We start from the raw sequence: 13,189 nt of genomic DNA, 5'->3' as shown, positions 1-13,189 counted from the left end.
TTGTTAGGAAAAGGAAATAACATGTCTTGTAACTGAAAGGGGAAATTGAACCATCTGTATGGACCTTCGCCTAGAATGGTTTATTTGGTAAAAAAAAAGTTAAAGATATTCCCATTGTTAAAAACAAGACAACAGGCCCCAAAGGGAGTCACTTATGCTAAGCCCTATGTCACTAAACCCAAACTTAATACTTTACTTAATTACAGTTTCAGCCTCTCCCAGACATGGAATCTTAAACGAGGCAATCTGGACTCACCTGGTCAGCACTAGTGAGGTAATCTTTCTGATAGACCCCTGCATCCCGGCCCGAAAGGAAGGTGAACGTTGCCACAACCAATCTGCTTTCAGCTATAACTTCCTTGGCCCGCTGCCTATAATGGTCTTTCACATTGTACAGCTCCTCAGAGCTCCTTTCTATCTGCTACGTGGGATGCTGCCCAATTCATGAATCATTGAATAAAGCCCGTAAGATCTTTAAAATTTATCCAGTTGAATTTTGTTTTTTAACACCATACATACAATTAAACAATTCTTTCAGTTCAGTACTACTACTTAGTTGTGGCAATAATTAGATTCAAGAAAGAATGATTTTTAAATATTGGTTACTAGGGGTCTGGTCATCTTTTGAGAAAACCCATGCCTCTAGTCTGTTGGTTACTTTAAACATAAAAACAAAAACAACATCAACAATAACCTCAGGTCCAGTAGTTAAGAATCAGCCTTCCAATGCAGGGGACTCGGGTTCGATCCCTGGTCGAGGAACTAAGATCCCACATGCTGAGGGGCAACTAAGCCTGAGTGCTGCAACTACAGAGCCCACGCGCTCTGGAGCCCACGTGCCACAACTAGAGAGAAGGCCACACGCCCCAATGAAGGATCCCACGTGCCGCAACTAAGACCCAATGCAGTCAAAAATAAATAAATAAATAAATATTTTTAAAAACCCAATAACCTGAGCAGTGATAAAAAGCTACCATTCACTGAGTGCTTTTAATGTACTAAACACTATGCTAAGTTTTTTATATACATTATCTTGATTCTTATTTAACCAGTTGAGGAAGGGATGATTATTCTCATTTTATAGAGGAAGACACTGAGGCTTAGAGAGTTAAGTAACATACAAAATAATAAGTGTGGAGCTGGAGTTCAAACTCAAATGTCTTTGATCCACTCTTTTCCCAATGATGAAATAAACATTCACATTTTAAGGCAAGACAAGAAAAACTTAAAAAATTTCTCTGCCAGTTTGGGCTTTCTTCCTCTCTAGTGTGCATTGTGCATCTGCATTATGCATTAACCAGACCTCCCCAATGGCAGAAATACCTGCTCAACCATAAAGATCAATTTTTCTTCTGGTGCCAACCATATAACTCCTTAGAAAATAACATTCCTTTCTCAATCCTTGTGTGTACAGACATATTTGGTGAACTTTATGTACAATTCCAATATATCATTTCCCTTAAAGATAGCGATTAGTGAAGAACAGACTGATTAGACGACCTGGGGAGATACTAGCCTGCACATAAGAGAAGTTCTTAGCATAAATACTTATGACTTTATTAATGTTACTAGCCATATTACTTGTATTCTGCCTGTTTTACAGGATTATTGTTTCTCACATTACCAAATGTGTGACTGAGCCTCTGATAAAATTAATGATGATTAGCTGACTTGAAATGATTGACCAAATATATAGTCCTATAAGATCAATGATGTAGGACCTCTCTGGCGGTCCAAAGTTTAAGACTCCGTGCTTTCGTAAGCCAGAAAGAGAAAGACAAATATCATATATTAACGCGTATATGTGGAATCTAGAAAAATGGTACAGATAAACCTATGTGCAGGGCAGGAACAGAGACGCAGACGTAGAGAATGGACATGACGACACAGGGGGAGAAGGAGACGGTGGGACGATTGGGAGATTAGGAATGACATATATACACGACTAGAATGTGTGACTGAGGAGCTAGGCTGCTTTATTGTAAACTTCCAAACAAGGGCCAGCAATCGGAATCTAAGGGCGGGGCGGGGCTGGTAAGAGCAGAAGGCTTGTCTGACCGGGGGCTGGCTCCTGGAGCATGCGCAGTCTTCACAGAAAGTGACCGGCGAAAAGTGCAGAGGACGCGATTGCGTAGGCATTGTTTCTGATTGGCTACCGTTCACCCGCGAGGGGTCGTGTCTACTCTTCGCCAAGTAAACAGGGAAGGTAGGGGCGGGGCCAAAGAGGCGTCGGGACCTGGTTGGCCCGGGGAGGGTTGAGGGTTTCGCGGATTGGTCCCAGCCGGGATCTCAGCTGTGTGAAGCGCACCGGGTCCTGGAGCCCGCGGCCTGAGGGATGGACGAGACTAGCCCACTCGTGTCCCCTGAGCGGGCCCAACCTCCGGACTACACCTTTCCGTCCGCCTCGGCCGTTCACTTTCCGCAGGTGCCGGGGGGCGCGGTCCGCGTGGCGGCGGTGGCCGGCCCGGCCCCCTCTCCGCAGGGCTCGCCAGGCCACGACCGGGAGCGGCAGCCACTGCTGGATCGGGCCCGGGGCGCGGTGGCCCAGTGTCAAACCCAAACCATGGCGGCGCAGGCCCAAGCCCTGGCCGCCCAGGCCGCGGCGGCAGCGCACGCCGCGCAGGCCCACCGCGAGCGGAACGAGTTCCCGGAGGACCCCGAGTTCGAGGCGGTGGTGCGGCAGGCCGAGGTGGCCATCGAGCGTTGCATCTTCCCCGAGCGCATCTACCAGGGCTCCAGCGGAAGCTACTTCGTCAAGGACCCTCAGGGGGTGAGAGCGGGCTGGGGACCGCGGCCGCCGGCATCGGGGAGGGTGGGCCTGTCCGGGGAAGTTTGAGGGTTCGCACAGCCAGAGGGAGAACGGGGGTTTGAAAGGCTGAGAAAGGGAGAAACTTCATAGTGCAGAGCCCCTTGGCAGGACTTTGGAATTCCACTGAGGACTGGAGACGGAGAAGCTGTCCGGAATGAAGAAATAACTCAGAACTTATTTGGTAGGGGAGGAGTGAGCGGAGAATGAAAAGAGGAAATTGACCAGATACAGGCGAGGGGCCCAGCGGTGTGATGGGCCAATCGGCCTCTGGACAGAGACGCGCGGGGAGATGCTGCTTTCTAGTAGGTTCTTTATTCGGCCACTGACGTACTGTTTTGAGCTTTGAGCCCGTCCTGTCTTTTTGGACCGAACCAGTGTTGTCGCTGTTCATTGAGGAGGACGGGTGACCCATCAGAGGCTCTGAGGGTTCATTCCCAGCCTTCTCTGTTGTGGGGACGTCTCCTGCCACCGACCCAGGCCCCTTATTGGCAGACGTTTGTTGTAAGAGTGGGTGGACTCATCAGTTTCATTTGTCCTGGTTATTGCTCACTTCTGGGAAATTCTTCAAATCCTTCTTGTGGCTCCTCAGTTTAGAATGTGAAGTTTGAGAAACATGGGACTGTCAGCTACCTTTTCCTTTCATTTCTCACCCAGGACTGTCAGCAGTTTGCTTTTTTAACAAAGGCAGAGTGTTTGACCTTTATTTTGTCCCTTGTATGTGTTTAAAGGGGGATGGGATGGGGCATGGAGTGACCAGGGCGGCTGTAAAGTGACCTTTATTCTTTGGATAACCATAGGAGGATTTAAGGCATTTAGATCAAACTAGAGGTATCTTTGGAATATCAATGAGTCAAAAAAAAAAATCAAATCTTCCCTGTTAAAGTTCTCAGATGGACTAGAATGGTTTGTTGGAAAAATGTATTATTGTTATGCATATTAAAATGATGGGTATCAGAGCTCCCTCACATTTTCTCTGCATCTCTCTTGTGTGAACTCTTGAGATGGGTGGTGTGTTCTTTTGGTAGGATGTTGTTGTCCCTGAATTATCACCAAGAACCAGAGAGCAATTCTGCCATCAAATCAGTTAACATCAACTGAGACGGGGGAAAGCTTCGAGAGTAGTAAGTCTTTCAAATAAGGGAGCAGTGAGTTAAATCGAAAGCTCAAACAGGAACCATCACTTCTAGAAGAAAAGAAAGAAAGGTGGGTGTCCTGAGGTTTAAAGGTTAGCAAGATGTTTTCATCTTTTTTATTTAGGAACCAGAGTGAGATCTAAGACATGAATGGATTTTATTTTATTTTGTAGTTGTTTGCTTGTTGGCTGATGTAAGAAGGGGCTAAGATTATCTTTGTTAGGTACAGAAGCAGGAGGAAGGTTTTTGTTTTTCTTTCATGACACTGTTAGAGCTCCACTGTAACACTGGAAGTGTGTCAGGTCAGCAGAGAAGTGTTCTGGTGCTCTGAGAGGTGGAAGTAATATGATCTCTCAATTCTACCTGGCAGATAAAGTACTACCACCTCAGTACATAGGGCACAGAGAATGACAGACTATGGGTATGCTTCTTGGTGATTTGCAGGATCTTAGTCTCTCAAATTTCCTGGCCTTTCTTAGAGGGGAAGTCAAGACACATATGACTGGATAAAACTTACTAGTGTAACCATCCTGTTCACACTGAGGAAAATGTGGTTCAGGGCAGAGGATCACTTCCTAACTGCTATGGTGGGTTATACTGGACCACAGACTCACTGTAGTTAGTTTTGTCATCTTTGGCCCTGCTGCAAATGTGTTTAACTATTTTATTTAAAAATACGTAGATAGCATTTACTGTATGCCAGGTACTATTTAAAATGCTTTACAAATAATAATTCACTTAATACTCATAACACCTTCAGAGGTAGGTACTATTATTGCCCCCACAGACGATGACACCGAGGCACACAGTATACCTAATTTGCCCAGGGTCTCACAGCTATGAAGTAGGAGGCAGGATTCAGACCCAGGCAGGCTGGCTCCAGAGTTCATGCTCCTAACTACTATGTCCTGCTGCCTCAGAGTTAGTCATCTGAATCTCTGGTTTCTCTTTTCAGCTACCATATTGGTTAAGACTAAATTTGGCTGTGTGTGACAGAAACCTTAAAATAATAATAACTTGAATAAAAGTACATTTGACTCTCATAAAAGAAGTCTGCAGACTGCTCAGAGCTGCGATGGCATTTTCCTTTATCATGGATGCAGTATGAACAATATGCATCCGACCGCCCGGCTGGTCAGCCATCCCTAGCACGTGGCTTCCACTTCGTGATCCAAGGTGGCTGCTCAAACTGCAGACATCTTGCCTGCTTTTCAGCCAGTTGGAAGAAGGAGAGGGAGAGGAAGAGGGAGAGGATGCCCTTTCCCTGTAGGACGTTTACTAGAAGTTGCACCAGACTCTTCTCCTTACATCCCATCGTCCAGAACTTAGCTGCAGTAGTGGCTGGGAACTGTAGTCTTTATTTTGCCCAGCTAAAAATCAGGGACCTGTGTCCAAGAAAGAAGATGGAACAGAGATTGGGGGAATCAGCAGTTTCTGCCACAGGTACTTTGGAGCTGGGCAGTCTGAAAGGTTCTTAAAGATAACAGCCCTGATTCCATTTCCCATTTTAGGGTGGTTTCTTCCTCGGGATGAGCAAGTAGGGACCTGGAACAGTAAGATGGAAAATGCTAGATCAGGAGTCATGGTAGCGTGTTCATATTACCCTCCTCACCCGCATACATCCTTGTGCTTCAGGTCTCATGCTCAATCATCTACGAAAGTATTTTTTGAGCATTTTCTGTTTTGAGAGGCTAGTAATTCTAGGTGTTCATGTTGCCAAAACATAGAACAGCATGTGACTGACTAGTTTATTGGGAGGAGTAAATGAGATACCACACATGAAAGCCCCTGGCCTAATTCCTGGTGCTTAGCAGGAGTTCAGAGTGTTTTGTTTCATTTTTAAGTTACATGCCCACTGACCTCTGGATTAGGCTTTCTTGGATACGTGGCACTGAGTAAAGCGAAAGTAGTATAATTCTGAGATGATCCTTTCATATTGAGAATAGTAATTCATTAGATAATGCTCATTAGTGTTTGCAACACAATTCTACAGATACTGCTCACATGTTCTAGGAGCTTGGCCTTGTATCAGTAATTTTCAACCTTTTAAAAATACTTTATTCACCAAGAGTTTGTCATGAAAACAGTACAGTATTATTTTCCATTTTTCAAATATAAAATTATGTTGTAATATTGAATGTGTTTCTTCTAACCACCTGTGCCCTCCAGGAAATTTTGATGTCCTAACATTTGGTTGAGAATGACACTAATAGCCAAATAAAGAATAAAGATCTCAAACAGACTAACTTTTTTATTACTAAAATGTTAAGACACAGTCATGTTTGTATACCATATATAGGTGTAGTTCTGGAGATTTTTAAGCATCATCTACCATCTGTTACAGGGAGCTGTCCCAGGCCACAAGTTGTAATGGATGAGGCAGGTTGGGTCGATGGCAGTGGATAGGAAAATAAATACAGGCTGAATCTTTTTTATTACATTCTACTTAGATCCCATCTTCTTTCAGGGTCTCATATATTTGGAGTAGTCCATCCCTCTCTTTTGTAAAAGTTACATGTAAATAAGGCTTCTCTACCTAAATAGCTAAGTCAAAGAATGCTGTTTCCATCCAACCTCCAACAGAATACAGACTTGCCTTTTTCACTCTCATTTCCTTATGAGTGTACAGCAGAGATTTCCAGAGGTTGCATGATGTATGATATTGAAACAGATTGAATTTTAAAGAAGATGTGAGAATACAGTTGTCTTTTATTGAGCCAAACATTAGAGATTTGCAAAATGTAAAACAATGCCAGTCTTCTCACTAAATGTTTTTTAAAATATAGTTATTTTTCATAAAAACATGTCACTTATGTTAACATGTAATAGGCTTATTTTTATGATTAGGTGAATTAATAAATAGTTTTAACATTTTAGTTTTAATTTCTAGTACAGCAAATATAGATTTTACCCATGTATATAAAAGCTTTTGGGGTCTTTAATAGTTTTTAAGAGTTTAAAGGGACCTTGAAACCAAAAAGTTTGAGAACCGTCCACTTTGTGTTTACCAAACTTAAAAAAACCCCTGTTTATTATGCATTATTTTTGCATATTTCACTGCATAGTATGAGTGATGTGCTTGAACTGTGTTAGATTTTAGCACAGCATAGTACCCTCCTCCGTGGGGCTGCCGCATAGATACAGGAAACCCTTTGGGTTCCAGGTTTCAGTAACTGGTTGTGGGTCTGGCACCAGCCAGTGAGTGGCCCCTTGCTTCCTTGTGCAGTGCTGTTTTTATCCCCAAGTTCATGGATTGCTGCTGCTTGAGCTACCTGCACCTTAACCCCTTTATTAAAAGGGGTTTTAGTAAGTGGGTGTTAAGGGAGGGTGTTTTTAAAATATTGACATCAAACTGAAGCTTTCTCCTAAATGTAATAAAGGAATTGAAAGTATATTAAAGAAGAGAAAGGTTGGTGAAACAAATTAGGCAGTAGTTATTTTCTTTCTCAACCAAATATTGGTGGGTGGCTTTACAGTTTGTTTTCTATGAATTAGAAGAATATTCTTGAGTATTCTGTAACACAGTTGATTATGTGACGTTAACATTAGCTTTGGAAATTAGGCCAGAGGCTGCTTTATGTGTCTATCTAAGAAACCCACAGAGTGCTGATGCACTGTCTTATAAGAACTAGGTACTAAGCAAATGTTGGCAGAATTGAATTGAACTGAGGCAACACATAGTCCCGAAAGGCACTTGTCTCCCCTTCTGTCTGAATGTCCTTCTGTTCCTCCATCCTTCCCACCCTACCATTCCCCTGTTTGTCCATTCCAGGCATTATTATTTAATGAAACCCTTGTAATACTGAGAGAACCACGATTACTAATGCTTTTAGAGTCAACAAAATGCTTTCTGATTCTCCTTATGGTGGAAGGAAATTGAGAAGTTTGAGAGGTCAGTCTATAAAAGATGCTTGGCTGCAATGTTGGCCTTCAGGTTCTGCTTTCTTTTCTTTTCTTTTTTTTTTTCCAGCTGCACCGTGTGGCTTTCGGGATCTTAGTTCCCTGACCAGGGATCAGACCTGTGCCCCCTGCAGTGGAAGTGCAGAGTCCTAACCACTGGATTGCCAGGGAATTCCCAAGTTCTGCTTTCTTTAAGTGGAAGTATTTAAGCCTCAGCCCTGTTATTTTTCAGCCTCACTAATAGTAGGAATGTTTTGGTTTCCCTTTCACTGGGGACCAGCTTGCAGAACTCCACATTATGCCTCAGTTGAACTGACTGGTGGGTTCTGGGATGGGCCTCAAGTTGTACTGTGGTTTCACTGCCCAGGTTCCAGAGAGTTACAGTGGAGTCGTCAGTCATTCTCTGTATGGTAAGCCACCTACTACTGCTGCTGTGTGATTCAGAGCCCAGGGTTCCAGGGGTACAGAGACAGAGAGGAAGATTGCTAAAATAGGCCTCTTCCTAGCCACTTTAGATAAGAATGTAATTCTGAAGACTTATAATATGAATATATGCATTTGACTTTTTCCGGTGAATAAGTAAGTTTGTTTATCGTTAAGAATAAATTGATTCTTTTGGAGGAGGAAAGTTCTGTATTTCTCTTGCCCTCTCAAATCCTTGCAAGGCTTCTTGAAGGGACTGTCCTCAAGATTGACCAGTTATTGTTTTAGACATGTGCCTAGCCAGTTCCTAATATGAGTACTTAATGTAGGCAGGTGGATTTGTGTTTTTTGCTGTGACCAGCTATTCAGGAAGTGACACCCACAGGAAAATGTCTTATGACCTAGACTATCTTGAGTTGGCTGTGGGGTGAGGGGAGAGGGAGAGTCATATGATATAAAGATGAATCACTTGAATAGCATATTTACTTTACTTTTCATCCTTTGAAAGTACCAGCTTGGGGACTGGAAGGAATGACATAAATATAAAACAACCTCAGAGGGCTGACTGGCTTGGGGAAGAAACCTTCAGGAGGGAAGGCCTTAGTTTCTAGATTGCAGCAGCAGCCCATATGTCCAAGGATCTTTGAGGATTAAGTTACTGTCTGCTAGAGAAGATGGATCTTAATCTTTGTGGCCTCTCATGTCCTGATCGCTTGCCTATCAGAATTACTTAAAAGAACCCCATTCTAACCAGATAGCAGATCCTTTTTCCTGCTGTGATTTTTCTCTTCCATTGCTTTCTTAGTTTGTCATTCCTAAACTTTTTTAAGGTTTGTTAACACGCGGAGGGGGTGGGTGTGGAATAGTAAGGCCAATAGAGGAAACTACCATTGATGAAAGAATTTTCTTAACCTCATTCTATAAGACCTTACTAATTTCCTTTCAGTTAATACTTTTTTGAGTCTTTCCATAATTGATGCAGAGCAACAGCATGTATGAGTGTACCTTAGAAGTTGGGGTTTGATGGTGTTAGAATCTGTTGTACCGTATATATCAGACTTGGCACCTTCTCTGGCCACAGCCCTTTCTGGCAGGGGGTCTCTCAGCTGCTCATGTGAGCTGGTGTCTTCCCCTTACAAGCTGGGGGAGAAGCCAGTGTCTAACTGTACGTAGGGATTGTCTGCCTATGCCCCCCTCATTTCTTTCTAGATTCCTGCTGACCTGGTCTGTGAGCTACTTTAATCAACTTGCCTTTAACATCCTCTTTTTCTTTTGTCTCTGTAGAAAATCATTGCTGTTTTCAAACCCAAGAATGAAGAGCCATATGGGCATCTTAATCCTAAGTGGACCAAGTGGCTACAAAAGCTGTGCTGTCCCTGCTGCTTTGGCCGTGACTGCCTTGTCCTCAACCAGGGCTATCTCTCAGAGGCAGGGGCCAGCCTGGTGGACCAAAAACTGGAACTGAACATTGTACCCCGTACAAAGGTTAGTCTCCAGGAAGCCTTACTGCCTGGCCAGAGTTTTCCTGGACCTAAGCCCTGCTACGTGTTAGTGGGACTGCTAGATCCAGTGAGGGCTATTTGTGCCCTGAGTCTAGGGTTCTCAGCCCTTTTTTTTGGTGGGGGTGGTAGGTTTAAGCTCATGGTTTGATCATGTGATGAAAGCTATCCTGAGAAGGATACACATAAATTTTCTGCATACAGTTTCAGGAAGTTCACTGACCTGAGGCACATGTATGGGCTCCCTGGGTCTTTGGATCCCAGGTAACCCCAAGCTGGTTAGAAACCTAGCTACTTTTGTAGCTTACTCTGTTAGATTTCTGAGCTATTCCAGGATTTAGATACAGTCTAGAATGGACTAGCTGATGTCAGCTAAGCACTAATGCAAGGTCTGCCAAGGAGGACTCTAGGATTGGCTGAGGGTTAGAGTAAAGGTCTGGCCTGAACACCTACAGGGAACTGACATGGAATTCTCCTCACCCATCTTTATGCTATGGAATTCTGGTACTTGTCTGAACATAACAAAATCGGGTTCCCAGATCCAGGCAATTCCACACTTAGAATGGATTTGTACATACCTTGTATGTGTTATAGACTTAGCTGAGGTTCTATTGAAGGGTCTGGACCATACGCGGCCCCCGCCCCCTCGCCCCTTGCAAAAACATGCTTTAATATAGAATTTATTGCATACAGTTTCAGGAAGTTTACTGACACTAGGTTAAGAACCCCTGTACTACAGGGTGTCTCATGAGACCTTCCAAGGGTTCTGAGGGGAAGAAATCTGCTGGTCAGCATATGAACATCTAAGGACACGTCGTCACTCATTTAGTATGTGGCTCCCTGAGATTTAGTAATAACTTAAGGTGAAACTCTGATCTGATGCTTTAAGGCTGCAGGGGCATCTTTGTATCTCTGGGTCTTAATCCTCTTTGAAAATCTGATAAAAGGTATAAATCTTGTTCCCACAAAAAATACATATATTTGCAATTATTGCATATAATTTCAGGAGGATGGTTCATAGACAAGTTGAAGTCCACCCTTTGACCCATAGGATCTAGATTAAAAACCCCTGCTTGAGGTTTTCTTTGCCGGTTTAGATAGCAGGCTGGGGGCAAAGAGCCTGATCAGCAGACAGGAGCTTCCCTTCAAATCTGTTTTTTCTGTTTTCCCAGGGTATGTTAGAAGAAAATGTGATTGTTGTGGATGTTTAACTGTGTCTGCTCCTTTGCCACCAAACTTCAAATAAGCCAACTAATTTGTTAAGGTTGTAGAAGTCAGGGACCACTTCTTGAAATTTCCTTCTCTCATTCTCAGCACCTAGCAAAGTACTATACTTATAGTAAGCATTTCTTAAGTACCAGCTGAATCAGTGGATAGATACCAAACCATGAAAAAACAGTAACAGAGATCCCCCAACCTCAGGCCAATGGAGAGAATGTTTGATTGTAGTTCCGGGCTTGTAGCTCCCATCTGACACCTAAGTCACTGCCTGGCCTTGTGCAGCTCATTCCTTCCCTTTATACTTAGTTCTCTCTGTGTGCGTATAGTTAAACGGCACATTGAACATCTTGTATGATAATTAAAGATCCTAAGATCTCCTGCCTAACCTGAAATCCTCTTACTAGGCCCCTCCTAGACTCTAGAAATGCTTTTAAGTACTCCATGCTCATCACTGTAATTTCCTTTCTTTGCTAGGTAAATAGCAGACCACCCATGCCCTGTGCCTGTCTGCTTTGCCTGTGCTTCTCAAGTGCAGTGCCTAAGAATCAGAGGGCTTGAGTCCAAATTCTGGTGCTGCAGCTCTTTACTGGGTGACCCTTGGGCAAGTCACCCCCATATCCCCTGCCCATTCAGTCTCCTCACTATAAAAATAGGGACATAAAGAGGTCCTACTTTAGAGAGTGGCTATGAAGATTGCACAAGTTAATCCATGTTGAACATGTAGCCCAGCAGCTGGCACAGTGTAAACACTCCATACATCTTCACCTGTGGTATTTTTATGACTATTCTAATAATTAATGTCACACAATCCCTTTCTTCCCTATCTCTGGGCTTTCTCTTTCCCTGTTAGAGAACTTTAATAAGGCCTGAGGATCTTTTACATCAAAAAATCAACAACAAAAACACTTGTCTTCCATGAGACTGAGATGAGACAGAACTTTGCAAGCTTAACATACATTTGTGGGACTTGTGCCTGGTGGCGCAGTGGTTAAGAATCTGCCTGCCAATGCAGTGGACACAGGTTCGAGCCCTGGTCCAGGAAGATCCCACATGCTGTGGAGCAGCTAAGCCCGTGCGCCACTACTGAGCCTGTGCTCTAGAGCCCGCGAGCTACAACTACTGAGCCTGTGCACCACAGCTGCTGAAGCCTGCGCTCCTAGAGCCTGTGCTCCGCAGCAAGAGAAGCCGCAACAAGAGAAGCCACTGCGCTGAGAAGCCCATGCACCACAATGAAGAGTAGCCCCCGCTCACCGCAACTAGAGCAAGTCCATGCACAGCAATGAAAACCCAACGCAGCCAAAAATAAATAAATAAATAATGCTAAAACAAAACAAACAAGCCAAAAAAACCCACATATATTTGCAAGCTTTACATTACAGCTGTTGGACAATAGTAAGAGGAAATCTCTCCCCTCCCTCCCTCCCCACCCTTGTGACAGGATTCTATCCAGTTGATCAGAGTATCTGTCACTATGGAAACGGGGCTCACTTGAGATGGAGCTTCAAACAGTAAGGCTGTAATTCTCACTCGATCGCTATCTCTGCTCTCTGTTCCTGCAAGGTTTCAGGTTGTGATAGTTTCATTAGTCATAGGGAAAGAGTGGTTTGTTACAAAAATTGATCAAAAATAAATCTGATGGGGGGAAAGGGTGGTTTATGGCTTGAGAGCCAGTGTTTTCACCATGGAAACTGGCAAGGTAGTCTTAGGAAAGCCTTTTTTCCCCTTTATTCCTGTGCCTGTGTTTCCAGATTTGTAAGGCAGAGAGTGCTAACCTATAGTACTTTGCACATCCGTTTTACATACTCTGTTAAAACTGGATGGATGGATGGATGGGAGGAAGGGAATTATTTTACGCTGTCTTTGAGATTTCGGGGGCAAAATAATTAGTTATTTGTAATGAATTTTGCAAGGCTTAGAAAAAGAATTTTCTTATAAATTTGATTTTAGGTATTTATATGGTAAAACTCACTTATAGCTATCTCTGAAAGAAGCTCGTAACTCATTCATTCATTCACTTAATAAATGAGCATGTGCCAGGCACTGTGTTAGGTACTAGGGATGCTAATGTAAATAAGATGTTCTCATCCACCCCACATTTCTTTAGTCTTAAGAAACAAGTTAGATATACAAATGGATAATCACGAGACAATGTGATAAGTGTGATAATGGACACATATATGGATTATGGATTACAGTGATATCAC

At 43.4% G+C, this 13,189-nt stretch overlaps 1 protein-coding gene across 1 annotated transcript in view; it reads left to right on the top strand.

The window, feature by feature from the left end:
• Positions 1-813: 813 nt before the first annotated feature.
• PI4K2A (phosphatidylinositol 4-kinase type 2 alpha) overlaps positions 814-13,189 on the top strand; it is a 28,104-nt gene continuing 15,728 nt past the window's right edge. Inside the window, exons 1-2 of the mRNA XM_082424128.1 lie at positions 814-2,770; positions 9,550-9,750. Coding sequence (XP_082280254.1) covers positions 2,336-2,770; positions 9,550-9,750 — 636 coding nt within the window. The 5' untranslated portion in view covers positions 814-2,335. The remainder of the gene's footprint in view (positions 2,771-9,549; positions 9,751-13,189) is intronic.

Source organism: Balaenoptera physalus (genome assembly GCF_965194825.1).
Source record: "Balaenoptera physalus genome assembly, chromosome: 14".
NCBI lineage: Eukaryota > Metazoa > Chordata > Mammalia > Artiodactyla > Balaenopteridae > Balaenoptera > Balaenoptera physalus.
This window is presented reverse-complemented; position numbering and strand designations above follow the sequence as displayed.